The 15,049-nt window shown below is 37.8% G+C and overlaps 1 protein-coding gene across 4 annotated transcripts in view; it reads right to left on the reverse strand.

Annotated features, from left to right (window-relative positions):
* DST (dystonin) overlaps positions 1-15,049 on the reverse strand; it is a 1,528,317-nt gene that overhangs the window by 663,451 nt on the left and 849,817 nt on the right. For all 4 annotated transcript variants that reach the window (XM_086926448.1, XM_086926449.1, XM_086926451.1 and 1 more), the window contains 7 exons: positions 14,340-14,492; positions 12,821-12,975; positions 9,287-9,413; positions 6,167-6,350; positions 5,348-5,505; positions 2,081-2,259; positions 780-918 (listed from right to left, as the gene is read on the reverse strand). In XM_086926448.1, the coding sequence (XP_086782574.1) occupies positions 780-918; positions 2,081-2,259; positions 5,348-5,505; positions 6,167-6,350; positions 9,287-9,413; positions 12,821-12,975; positions 14,340-14,492 (1,095 nt within the window). The remainder of the gene's footprint in view (positions 1-779; positions 919-2,080; positions 2,260-5,347; positions 5,506-6,166; positions 6,351-9,286; positions 9,414-12,820; positions 12,976-14,339; positions 14,493-15,049) is intronic.

The following is a 15,049-nucleotide window of genomic DNA, read 5'->3' on the forward strand; positions in this document are numbered from 1 at the left end:
GTGCAGGTTTATGTTCGAAAACCATGAGTGGATACTAGATCAGTACTGCTGTTTATGTTGAATTGTGCTTCCCTAAGTATTCTCTCAACTCATCTTAGCACAAAAAGAGTGATGGAAAACCAATTTTCTATAACACGTCGCCAGTTATTCCAATAGTGAAAAAAGCTAAGGCTAAAGAGAACCTTCTGACGTTAATCATGTTCTTTGTGGTATGAATTCCAATAAGAGGTCAGAAAGAAAATTACAACTCTCTTTCCCAGTGCTTAATGGAGCCTCATTAGCCATTATTTTTCCAACTCAGATGCCCTCGGTTTAGTGTTGCAGTGTTTAAAAAACATAACAAATTAGAAAAAAAAGAACTTGGAGTTAGTTACTATCTACTGCCAAACAGGTAGATAACTTCCGCTAAAATTACTCTGGAACAAATGCCCATTATCCAAACTTCCTCAAACACACAGTCATTAAAAGGCTTGAAAAAGTACAAACTTCTTCTTTTGATGGGATGGAATTAGTGAAACATGAGAACATTTCACATGGACAAAACATGTGCTTTTTTCGCTAAAGAAATCTTATTCAGCGAAAGCGATAACACGGGTCAATAGCCAATCAAAGTTGATGTTTTTCTTTAAAAGATTTCAGTATATTTTTGCAGAAATCCTAACACTGAATATAAAAGAAAAGCAAATCCAAAAACCGGAGTCCATTTATGTGCACAACATTTTGATATTAGTGGCATTAATTGTTTGTGTAACATCAGACTTAATTTGGGTAATTCGTACCTTCAGTGTAGCTACCAAGCTCTCAATTGCCTTTTTGTCAGATGTCGCTGCATCTTCTTCGCACAACTTTGTTTCATAAAGTTTCACAAGAGATTCCGCACCTTGAGTATTTTGTAGAACCAGATTTATAGTTTTTAACCTGAAATAAAGTTAATCATTACTGGAATTAATAATACCTAAACACAACTCAATTCTATCTTATGTAAACACCATGTGTGACACTATGGATTATAATTGATCATTAAATGTCGTGACAACTTTCTACTGTTTATTTTGGTGAGACATAGGTAAAGAATCACTACTTAGTCTCTCAACAGGAGTTTACAAAAAATCCAAATAGAGGCACAAAATGGAATTTCCACCTGAATCAGGATTATGGCTTTTGCAGTCAAACTTTCATATTATGGTTTTTCCACTGATGTGTTTCATCTGTGAAAAGTAGATGGAATTTGTCAGGAAAAATGCTCAGAAAGATTGAAAAACTTTTGGAAATGATTCTGCAGACGCCTATTCCCATGGTCATACCTCTAACTCATAATGATGTAGTAATACCACAACAAGTCACTATCAAACTCTGCTGTGCTATTAATTCTCGATATGGTATTACGGCACCACTTCAAAGTAGAGCACATAATAAGTTCAGAGAAACGCCAGGAACGAATTTGATAGAGACCCTAAATTATACTGCAAAGTGAAATCCAAGAGCCTGCCTGACAATGTTAATGTTATTGAACTAATAATAGAGTCAATACCTTCTTCAGTAAGACCATGCCATGGCAGTAAGACCATGCCATGACAGTGCCATGCTACAGTTGATGTGTTTTTCAATTCCCCAACTGAGTTCATTGTAAGAGAAGGTGTCACTGTATGTCTTCGGCGGTCGATATCACCAGAGGTTCAGTCCTGGCATGGAGCCAGGAATGAGAACAGCACTGGTAATGTGAATACCATGGAAATGTACTCTTTGTTTACTTGTGTACACAGTTTATTTCCAGTTACGCTGGGTGAAATTGGGTCTTTATCCAAGTCCGTTAGCTTTTCTAAGCACCACACTAGCATAAAAAAGCTATAGACCTGCTTCTTTGAATATGCTTTTTATCTACTTTCGCCCGAGGAAAAGCAAGGAAAAAACGTATAAATCTTTGCTGTACAGAATTTGAAGATCTATTATTCACTCAAACATTTGTAATACACAATCAGCAATCACATCGGCAAATATGTAACTGACCATCTCTGAATTAGTACTCATTTGGTAAAACCATGGCTATATTTACACCACAGTGATGCACCGTTTAACTTACTTTTCTAAATAGATGGAAGACAAGGAGTAGATATGATTCATATTCTGAATGACTGCGTTTAGCTCTGAACGCAGTGTGGGGACGGAAAGTGAAGCAGCAGCTTGATTGAAGAACTCCTCACACTTATCCGTAGTCACCAATAGGTCATCTTTAAGGCGATCTAACTCTTTCTTTAGTTTCTGAAAAATAAATCAGTTGTTATTTATTTTGCATTACTCTGGCTGACTCCTAGTGATTGTTTTGATCTCCTAGAGTGTTTAAAAATCAATATATGTATTTTTCCAATATGAACTTCACAATATTTCCTACTGATGATAACCTTCAAGGGTGAATACGAGAAACTGCTCTGAAACTCTAAAAAAGGAGGTGAGGTCTATTGTAACATACATAAATCCTGCTTCTTTATGCCAATGGCTCCCTAACAAATATTACAAATATAGTGCTACTGGAACCAGCTGATAAAATGAAAGTGCGTGTGTGGGTCTGTGTGTGTATGTTTGTGTGTTTTCACTGACAGTTAAAGTGCAGTTGCTCTTAAAACAAAACATAAAACTATAGAAATGTGCTGATTATGATTAGGTAAACTAACCATTACTCATACCCCTTCATCCACTTCTTATGACCTTACAAGTGTCATCGCTCATGGCTTGGTAAACAACATCACTGATAATATCTCAAATTACATAATTGATGACATCTATGATAGTGATGTTGACATTAGACTGTGCAAACTGCAGTGTGTGTGTGTGTTTGTGTGTGTGTATAAACCACATATCCCAAGATCCATTGTTAGGACCTACCAGAGGTTGTCCACCAGGGGGCTAAAACTTAAATAAATGAAGGACGTAAATGACTTTGTGGATTTCAGATACCTAAAATTATCCTTTGTCAAAGGTCAAAGACGACCGGAACGCGTCAGGAAAAGGCAAGAAATAAATTAATTGTTTCTACAGTCACTGTTGGGAGTGCGTCTCATTTTCCTTTTGATGAGGGATTAAGGATCAGATTTAAACAACGTGGTTCAGCCGTGGAGGAACGCACCGCCAGCGAGAGCGCCGCTACTGCCCGAACATGAACCAATTCTGTTGAACGTGAAAACGCCTAGGGACAGTTTGTGTGCCGCCGAAGACTGTTTTCGGCATGGTCTCCCTGCACTTTTGAAAATGGAGATGCAATGGAGTAAACAGAGAATTCAAATACACTTTATTTTTTCCAAAAACAAAGTGAAACAATGTGACATCAAGGCATCAGCATCACCCACCGGAGGGTTGAATCGGAAACCACGTATCCCAAGATCCATTGTTAGGACCTGCCAGAGGTTGTCCACCAGGGAGCTGAAACTTGAATAAATGAAGGAGGTAAATGACTTTGTGGATTTCAGATGCCTAAAACTATCCTTTGACAAAGGTTGAAGATGACCGAAATGTGTCAGGAAAAGGCAAGATATAAATTAATTGCATCTACAGTCACTGTTGGGAGTGCGGCTCATTTTCCTTTTGAGGAGGGATTTGGATCATATATATATATGTGTATATATATATATATATATATATATATATATATATATATATATATATATATATATATATATATATATATATGTGTGTGTGTGTGTGTGTATATATATATATATATATATATATCTATATATATATCCACACACAAGTTCCAATATTGATGGCACTCCACTCGGGGAATTTGCCGTGATCAAGAACGCTACGTTCGAAACGCGTAAGCGATCACAGTTGTGAAATAAAACTCTGTTAATAATTTCCCGAGTGGAGTGCCATCAATTTTGGAACTTGTGTGTGCATATTGAAACGGGATACTGCCTTGATCCCGACGATGGCACCAGCTCCTGAGTGCTCCCCTTGCGACGAGGCAAGTTGCGGGGTGATATATTATATATATATATATATATATATATATATATATATATATATATATATATATATATATATTAAACTGTGACGGTCACCACCAATGAGTCGTGACCAAGGAGCATGCTTTTCACCGAAATGTGTTGGTGTTTGTGCCACTGTCGTAGCGTGGAATAAAACTACTTTACAACTGCACTAGAGTGAGCCCATTCGATCTACTCAACCTTATTGAACAGTAAGGAGTGCTGCAGGTCATTAAAATATGCATGCCCCAAGCTACAAGACTCATCCATGTCGATACAGAGACATTTAGAAGCAGAGTCAAGACCACTGTATACGCTGGTACCAGTGAAAAGTGCAGCCATTGTCTCTGTACTTCAGTGTCTGTCCAGTGCCTATGCTTTCTCCGCACAAAGCCTCAAACCTGGCCATCATTCCCTGAGCTCAGCCTCCCAAATTTTACTCATGCTCTGGACTTGTGTCAGTGAGTATAGACGTATCAAGTGATATACTGAAGATTTAAGAGGAGGTCAGTCCTACACAAAGCACAACTGATCGGTTGGGCCATAACAACTTATATAGGGGTGATCGGGCTTTTGTTATGCCATGGAATCCCTTATGCATACAGGCCAACTGGGTGATGGTGGGACTAGTAATACATAGCTATAGATCACTAACGGAGAGAAGCCTGTCTGGCTAAATCAACTGGGTTATGGAAGATTATTTGATGTCATTGAGACTATATTGGCATATGGGGGACTACAATGGCTGAATACAGAATTATTGTCCTTGCTACACATTTCTGACTGTAGATGTGTGCCGCAGTACTTTGACAGTGATTGGAACATTTGTTTGAATTCAAATGCTACACATAAATCTTTGTCAGTGCCATAACTATAAAACTTTCCTTGTAGAAATGGATTGGACATTTACATGAGTAATACATATTTTTTACTAGTGAACATCTACTGAGATATCAGAACATTTAAAGGTAAAGCTTTGTTAGAACTAGAAGACATTATGAGTATTTTGATTTCCTGAGATACACTGCATCTTAAGCAGTGTGGACTTTTGCAGAAGAAAATGAAATGCCACCTCTGAAGAGAAAGAGACATACAATGAGGAACATGACATTGTTATTATCTTTATGTAGCACAGTAAGCATCTGGACATCTCAAGTTACCGAACCCGTTCTATCCTTGTAAAGTGATTGGAGAATAAGACATTAAACTGCAGCTGATTTATACTGGAAATAATACGAAGTTCCGGATCTACAAGCTGAAAAATTATTTTCCACAATCATAATCTCATTAAAGCACCATCATTTCCATTAAGAGTGAAGAACGTATTAATTGTGTGGTATTATATTTACTCTCCTGTAACCCACCTCTTGCTCTGAGATTTTGAAGACACTTTCATGCACATCATCTCTTTCAAGTGGAGTTCTGATCTGCCTGATCAAACGCTCCTCGCAGGTTTCCAAGCGCAGCCTGATGTTTCTGACCTCAGAGATATACAGGTTGTAAATGGACTCTTCCTGTTCCTCTGTTGAGGGAAACAAAGGTATTCTTGATATTGCACACTGTCTTGTTAAACATTATTGACCACAAACCACTGGTCCTGTTTTCTAAAGGCATTCAGAAAGTTAAACAAAGTTAAATGATTGATATACTATAGTTATGTTCAGTTGTTGAAACTGGATTATCAATTTAAGTTTAGAAATACTACAATTAATATTTCAGTCTTTCCTTTCCGTATGTACTCGTTTTTCAACACCTCTAGGCTGCAAGCTGAAATTGTTTGGCAAATCTCTGGGGCAGAACCACAAATAAAGATAAAGGAAATCAGAAAAATGAAAAGCCTTAAATTGCTTTCTTTCTGTCCACTCATCTACATTCAGCTGAACCACTGGTCTTCTCACAGGACAAGTCTTTGTGAAACGCGGCATAGGAGGCTATTATTTCAAACTCAATAGATGGCACAACAGAACTCTGTTGTACAGTCACTCTGTTGTACAGTCTAGTGAGAAATCCTTACAGAGTACTACAATGATAAAGTAGGATTGAGATGAGACTTAGTAGAAGGGCACTTTAGTTACAAAATTGTGTTTCTGCATTTGGACCTGTCCCCATGATCGGAAAAAACAAAGTTTGCTCATCATTAGATCCGGCTCTGGTATTCTTCATATGTTGTTTGTAATTCATACCTCTTTCTGCAGATTTTAGAAGCTCCTCATAATACTGCCGGCAGGTATTCACCTCTCTCTCCAGCTGTCCTATATCTGACACAGTAAAGATCTTAGACTCCTGGCTATCCTCTGCAAAATCTTCAAAACGAGACCGTAGGCTGCTTAGAACTTGCTGGTGTTCACCTGGCAGTGTTGTCTTGATCTACAAAATAATGTCATTAGATTGTTACAAACAACACTACAACACTGTGTTTAAACACACAAAGGGTTGAAAGCTAATATGAAGGACTATAACAAATGGTGCATACAATCTGACATATCTTAAGCAAGTCTTCATACTTTAGATTATTCTGAAAGGATTTTCTACAGTGTCAGACTGTCTACAATTCTGACACGTGAGTGAACTTGGTAAGTGGACATGTAAACACTTCTTGCCAACGTTCATGATCATTTGAAAGCTGCTGCAGAATGTGTGAACCTATTTGGAGGCCTTTCTTCCACTCAATGTACAACTGACCAATATTTCCATATTGCAGAAATAATGCTAAGTAATGTCCAAATTATGCTCTATCCCTCAAGGAGCAGCATGGCATACACATGTCCTCCTCTAGAGGATAACACTCAGATGCTAGGTTTTTTGTGCTCCAACGCCAGACTGATACACTGTTAGTCTTCAGGCAATGCTGGGTTCAAAAATGGGATGTGGATATTAACATTTCTTTGTAAGGAAATCTTAAACGTCTTCTTCCCTAAAGGTCATTATGTCAGTAATTAGAATTAGGATCTCCTGGATTAAATGCTTTGTTAACCAGCAGATATTAAATAAGAGGCTTGCAATGCCCAAATAAAAACAGTACAAGATTTCTGTACCGCTTACTTATATTAACAAAACTGCATTATTACTATATTACAATAACTTATTACAAGTATGTAACAGCAGCACAATGCTTGCAGCAAACCCACCATAGCGTAATTAACAGTGGTTCCCTTTGGTTTTCCTTTACCAAAATGGAATCTGGTTATCTATTTTTGCTGCCAATAATGGTATGAGACAAGTAACAATCAGTTCTATTGGGTCAAACAATGTCTTTGTAGTATTCAATATTCAATGAAAACAACGTAATTGAATAAAAGCAAACAACTTGAACACAAAAGAGAATGAACTAATTAATCTCATTCATAAAGAAAAAGGTATTTTACTTCATATTTGCAAATTGTTGAATAAAATAATGGTATGAGAGCAAAAACAACTTGTTACAATAAACGTTAGAATAAGCCTTCAAAGCAGCATATATTACACAGACTAAATATGCATTTGCCACAAAGATAAGGTTACATGTTGGACTATAACTATGTCCACAGTGTGGATTCCGAATGGTTTGCAAACGCCTGCTTCTTGCATTAGAGATAGCCTACACTAAGTTATGAATGGAGGAACTGTGATTTTTAAGCTGCCATTTAATTTAAGTAAAAAGTACAGTGTAACACACATAAAATAAAAAGCAAATTATACGTCCTCTTGTTTTTTGGGACCTGTGTTTATTGAGATACATTTGATGTCATTCCTCTGAAATATCAAAGAACTGTGCGGTGAACTGCAATATCTTCAATAAATACAGTAGAGGGAACTATATCCTGGAAGTGTGTTATGTGATCACACAAAACTCTAAGAAAAGCATTAATCACAAATATTCATCCATTGCATTTTTGATGAATAAGTTTCTTAAACACCATCTAAACATCACGCTACATACTGGGAGAATCGGCCTTGAGAGACATTTATAAAGAATGATTTACTCAGTGAAAGCTCCTTGTTAAAGCATTTTAGAAAGTTTAATTACTGTTCTGGTATTCTCTTAACTTCATTATCTCCCATCAGTGGTCATTTTAAATGTACAGGTAGTTTGTCATTGGATAAAAATTTGAAACAAATGCACTGATCTATTTGCAAAATTCAGGCTGCAGTGTTGTGCACACTAAGTAATCAGAAAGGGATTGGATGAAACAAGTACATACATGAGATGTTCCAACACTAACTGGAGATACTAGCAGTAGGGCTAGAACATATGTAATTTTAGCAATTTAATATTGGAATACTGAAGGTGTGAATAAAGAAAGTGGTTAAGATTAGCACTCAATATAACACATTTTGAAAGAAGCCCTGAATTTTCCATGACATTCTAAATAAGGTGATTTCAAGGCAATGGGTTATCAAAGGATACATTTAAATTAGTCAGTGCTGCACATGCAGACACACTATTCTACAAGTCTCTTTGCACTCCCATTTTGTCAGTTTCATCCAAGATAGGAAAAAGAAACCCTGCAAAAACATCATGCCAGGAAAGAATGCCGAGCAAAAGCCCATATACGAATGAGAAGATCCTATATATGATAACTAAACCTTAACAAAATAGGCTTTAGTATGAGTGTCAGGCCATGGCAGCAGCTTTACAGAATGTGCAGCGTCTAGACAAGGTTGAATATTTATTGTTCTCACAAAAGGATGTAAGGAAAGGCCATGCTTAATCCTATCCCTTTGCAGAAACCATTGTCCTAGAAGCTGCCAATACATAATGGCTAATGGATCATAGACATGCTTTAATCTGGATGTTGAACACTACAAAAATGTTATCTAAACACCAGATCTCTGAACAAGAAAAATACAATTTCAAACCTTTACTAACACTTACATTAAAAAGTTATATATCAGCGGGAGTTTGTGGTAACTTTGGCAACATGCTCATGGTTTTGTGGTTATTGTTACAGATAAAATACAACAAATACAATCTCTAAAATTTAAAGATGCTGGTATCCTGGGTCCTCAATAACTATGCAGTTAGGGTAAGAGTAAGAGACTAAATGGCCTATCGATCAGGACCATTTTGGAAACCATTTGTTTGAAACAGAGCACAAGCTATTAAAGAGAGGCTTCGAGCAATTAATTTGTGTTTTTTCATAGCATTTCATTCGAACGTAAACTTAATATAAAGCAGAAATTAATATTTTAAAACATTTAAACTGTTACCACATCTGATGCATGTTTAGATGACAGTCTGCTGTCTCTCCCACTTTTTCTCGATATTTTTTCTGCCCTATTTTACTCATTTGAATTAAACTATATCTTATGACTACACATACCAAAGACACATTGCTAGCCCGAATTGCTTCAATTTCATTCATCAGGTAATGGAAGGACACCACACTCTTCATGTTTATGTGAGACTCGTGCCATAGAGTTAAAACACTCTGGAAGACTTGTTCAATTCTGAAAAGTAAGAGAAATAAAGAATTTACAATAAAAAACATTTCTTCTATTCAAGTGATATTCATACCAAACATTTCAAAACGACTTTAGAAAAATATGTAATGTAATCGGGTTCTCTTGTAAAGCGCTTTAAAACCCTTCGGCCATGTTGAGCTTAATATGACTACAACAAAAAAGTGTTATGTGCTGCATAGAAATGTATTAAAGTTGGATACCAGTAACCTCTTATCAGTGTTAAATTGAGGGCTGCAAGAGGTGTTAACAAAGGCGACAAGCACAAAGCCTGGCTTGTTGTGCTCCATTACAGACCTAAATCTTCAGTACAATTATTTCCATACCAACACAATCTTCAAAGCCCAAGAAAAACTGCATTTGCATTGAGAAGTGTAGACAGCCAGAACCCTCTGTACTAAACACATTGACCCTGATTAGTTAGACAGGAGAGAAGAGTAAGGGCCATGTTCAAAGTGGATCTATACCAATCCCTTAAGCAACTAAGGTTAAAGTATAAAACATTAATTCGGAACAAAACAAGAAGGTATGAAGAAAAATGCTGGGCAAATATGTTGGAGGTGATTGAATCCAAGGATGCAAGAGGGTTCTGAAAATTAGTCTAAGAGAGTGTGGGGGGAAATCTGGTTCCTTGGCCTGTATGGTCCCTTAGGATGACTGGGTAGGCTTTCTGGAAGAAATTTATGGAAGATGGCCGACACAATCAATACCAGGAACCTTAGTTTGGTCACGGGTGAGGGATGATATAAAGGAATACTTTACCCCAAGATATATAACGGAACCAGAGATGCCAATACTGATAGCTAGTTAACACAACTTAAACGGACACAAAAGCAACTGGTCAGTCTGTGTCCTGAATCGTCAATAATCTTTATTTCATTTAAAAAAAAACAATTAATTTCATATTAACCTCTTTCTCAAAAGAAACGGCGCAAGTTTTTAACGAAAACATTTTTAAAAAATTTGAAGCAAAGGGTAAACCACCGGAGGTGACTGCAATAGATACCGCTATGTTTCTGTGAGCCATCGCCGCATTACGCCATTGGAGCCGTAACAGCAAAATACATTTTTCGCAGAATTCCGCTGACCGCTGCAGCATGAAATTCGACCCAGGGCGCCTAATCTAATTGAATACAGAGGGACGAAAACCCGACTGAAAAAACCACATAGTAAAAAACGCTATGCCATCAAGACGTCCAATACATCTTTAAGGAACAAGAGTTACACCAAGTGGCTACTCCGGTCTGACATTCAGCTCTAGCAGCTTTTTCCTTTGAACCTCCAGAAAAGTGCTATCAACCCGGAATTCTGTCTATTCAATCGCCGTTTGCCGCAACGGTGTTCTGTTTTGAACCCACAAAGTTCTTCAGGTTCTTTCGCAACTTTATTGTCCATTATTGGATTACAAAATAGTTTCTTTTTTGGTCCTAAGGAGAACCCCCAAAACTTGAAGGGGTTCGAAACGTGTAGACTCGTGTATTCTAGTGTGGTGAACCAAACAAATGCGCTGTTGTGACAGCTAAGGCTGGCTTTGTGCTATTTCAAATAATGTTTTAAATTCATTATTGTTTCTTATGAATATGGGCACAGCCAAGCCTTGATATTAAATGTTTGCATTGTTTGGTCTTAGACCCCCTAGCCCGTTCAAACTTTTGAATATTTCTCTTGTTCTAGGGGTGTATGAGCTTGTGTATGTTTGTGAGAGAGAGTTTTTGATGAAATACTGTATGAATGTTGAAAGGTTTGGATGAGTGAATTCAAGTTTGACTGTGTATCTTTTCTGGTGTTGTATATAGATGTATTATGTTTAATCATCAAGTGTTGTGTTTATGTCTTGTTAACATTTGTTTTATAATTTTTCTGTAAAAACTTGTGTCGTTTCTTTTGAGAAAGTGGTTAATATGAAATTAATTGTTTTTTAAATGAAATAAAGATTATTGATAATTCAAGACACAGACTGACCAGTGGCTTTTGTGTCCGTTTAAGTTGTGTTGACTAGCTTTCAGTATTGGCATCTCTGGTTGTTTGGTTGTTTATTGGCTCAGCCTTACTGATTCGAGAAATGCCCATTGTTGTTTTTGCCCACCTATATAAAGCACAGGATAACTGATTTGTTTATTTGATGTTTGCCATTTGTACATTTTGTGGCCCAACCCCATGTGTGAAAATGTGCAACACACAAAAGCACTGAATGGCTTGAAAGACGAGGGGCCTCATTTAAGGTTTGGAGTGGCTCGCTAGGTCAATGGAGGTTATGCTATCCTTTCCCTGGTGGAGGACTGCCCACACAATTCAGAACTGCTTCGTGGGCCCCTTAAAGCCTACAGTGAAGCAGCTGCACCTGAAGTTTCTGAATAGGCACAGAGATATGTCGAGAGGCGCCATGCTGTTATCGTCCTTCCCTGCTTTTCTCACCAGTAGTTTTTCAAAAATAAACAACCAATGGCCCAGACATGCAGGGAGCTTTCTCCCTGTGGGTTAGAGCCATTAATTGATTTTCTTGTGGGGCATGGCGGTCACAGGCAGAGGAATTAGTATGGTCGCCGCCAGCTGAGGCTCTACTGGTATAAACCCTGCTGCTCTCCCACCTCTGAATGGTGAGGGTGGAATACCATCTTATGGTAGTTCACATGCTTCATAAACCATATGATTCCCTGGTCTTTTGCATGCATATATATTCATTTCAGTAATGGTATCTTAGAAGAATTAGGTAGATAGAGGAGCTGATTGGAGCCACAATACAATCATATGTTCTTTCGCAACTCCATAAGCAACTGACTAAGCATCCTACATTGGCTCACTTCTTGGCACGTGCCTACTCGTACCTGGCTAGTTCTTAGCAATATTGGAAGTAAATGTGCTGGAATGGAACTGCAAAAAAACTAAGAGCTGAAGTTCACTTTACACCAGAAAAGTGCTGTTATTCCTTTTTTGGAAGATCTTAAGATATAACTGCCCAACACAAAGTGATATAACTGTGTCAAAGTCCACTCTAGCTGATATTTCAAAAGCACATGGGATTACAAGTCTCGAAGGAAAAATAACACAGACAGTAGAGATACTGGAGTATCAGATGATGTGTATATGTGCAGACAGTTGAGCTAAGGTTTTCCTGTTCTCTCTGGGATGCACACTGTGGACTGTACTTGGCTTTTATATAACAAGCCAACACCAGGGGTACTCAAAGACGGCATCATTCTGTGGCAGAACAAAACCATCGAACATGTGCTTAGAAGGAAAAAACATTTAGACAATACTCAGCAGAGGCTCTATGAATACAGCACATATCTCTGGATCACAATTCTCAAAAGAAGCTAGCTTAAAAAAAATATGCACACATCTAAGCATGCGTTCACACTGCTACAGATAAAGGCTTCCCATCACGCATACTGTACCTGTTTGCGGTATCTATTGCTTCTTTATTCGGAGGAGGAACGGTAAAGCATACAGATGGGATCATGGCCTCATTCCCACTGGGACTGATAACTTTCCACTTGGCCCGATGGGAGTTGCCAGCTAATATGCATTCATCATTTTTGTAAATGGTGATCTAAAGTTAAGGAAACAAGAAATAGGAGGTGTATTTGTCAATTAAACCATTTGCAATCATGCAGCTCTTTCAAAACAAGCTCTCAATTCTACAATTATGTCCATCCATGGCTTGTGCCTCAATGTATTTTTGCATGTGAAGCTCACAAATGGAATGAAAATGCTGCTATTTTAAAGAAACCAGCATCAACATTCTGTGGTGCAATATCCCAGCTAAAGAGGCAGGTGATGACAAAACCTTTCAAAAGCAAATTGAAATTATTACTTTGTGCGCGGATGTTTTCACAATTGCCCACACAATAGGTATTTGACGGAAAGTATGTTAGGACGTACAGCAACTATCCAAATTCTCTTTTACTCTATGGAACAACAAGCTTACAACAACAAGCCCCTATCCTGTACCACGGAGTTACTGACAACTGTGAGGAAGGGGTAGGTGAAAAGGTCGATTTACCCAGGTGTCACATGTACAAGTTGGTCAGAGTTATTGCTAACGTCTGCTGCGCCAATACATTTTGGGAAAAAAAGCTTGTTAAATAGGAGACATTCAGATTTTGGTGTGGAAAATCCAAAATCTACAAATTATGCCACGTTTAGCACTAAAAATGATATTAGGTGCCTACTTATTGCACCTGATAAACTCTGAAATCCAGAGTATCGCTTTCTTTACACTATGATTTATAGGGCTGCTAGGGCAAGTGCAAAATGTAATATATTTTTTTTATTTATCGACAAAGTTACAAGAGAAATAGTAAATAGACTGAAAATGAACATAAAAAAAATAAAATAAATCAGATGGTGGTTTATCGATCAGCACACAACATAACCAGCAAAATGTATTTCCTCAAAAAGAAGTTAAATAGCTGTCGTAATTTTTAATCTATATTTTTATAGCATTGCTCTTCCTAACAAAGTATGGTCTTTTCTATGGTTAATTTACAACTGTTTCTTTTTGACACAATAATTTGTGCCCTCTTCTTTCTCTTCCCTTTACTTCTTTTTTATAGTCTTTGTACATTTTGTTTTTAGATTACAGGTGTGTATTTTATTATCATACTTGTTGGCTCGCTGAAAGAATTACATTTGAATATTACTTTACATTATTCAATTGTAATAGACTACCTTTGATCACTCCTTCATAGTGGTTGTTATACTGTTTTGTCTTATTCGCTTATTGGCAACGTGGTTGAACTTTATTTCAGTTTCTGTAATTAATAGATTTTAAACTTATAAAGACAACCTTAATCACTGTCTTGCGCAGGCATGTACTAAACTTGGGTAATGACATTTTGACCACACCGTTGGTGGTGCATCGGCACTTCTGAAATCTTTGAGAGAGTTTTTTGACAAATGATGGCCGCTAACCTCAATCTGCCTGTAGTCACAAATCGCCTTGATGGGGATGGAGGACTTCAGTGGACTGTCAGGGTTCCGCGGCTTGAGTTGAATTATTGCCTTCGCCCTTCCGACCAAGCTTGCCACTGTGCTCTTGTACTGCAGGAGCTGGGCCTTCTCTTCCTGAAAAAGGAGAAACAAAATGTAATTGTGAGTGTGTTACTTGGTGCTTTGCCATTTTATGCATAGGCACTGAACCAGAGAATAGTACATGTCAACACGCATTGCAACTGTCTATAGAATGCAGCAAGTCAACACGCATTGCAACAGTCCATAGAATGCAGCATGTCAACATGCATTGCACTAGTCCATAGAGTGCAGCATGTCAACACGCATTGCAACTGTTTATAGAATGCAGCATGTCAACACGCATTGCAACTGTCTATAGAATGCAGCAGGTCAACACGCATTGCAACTGTCCATAGAATGCAGCATGTCAACACGCATTGCAACTGTCTATAGAATGCAGCATGTCAACACGCATTGCAACTGTCTATAGAATGCAGCATGTCAACACGCATTACAACTGTCCATAGAATGCAGCATGTCAACACGTACTGCACTAGTCCATAGAAAGGTGCATGTCAATATGCACTGAACCTGTCCATAGAATAGTGCATGTCAACATGCATTGCAACTGTCCATAAAATGCAGCATGTTAACACGCATTGCACTTGTCA

The sequence above is a fragment of the Lissotriton vulgaris genome, chromosome 6 (assembly GCF_964263255.1).
Source record: "Lissotriton vulgaris chromosome 6, aLisVul1.2, whole genome shotgun sequence".
Taxonomy (NCBI): Eukaryota; Metazoa; Chordata; class Amphibia; order Caudata; family Salamandridae; genus Lissotriton; species Lissotriton vulgaris.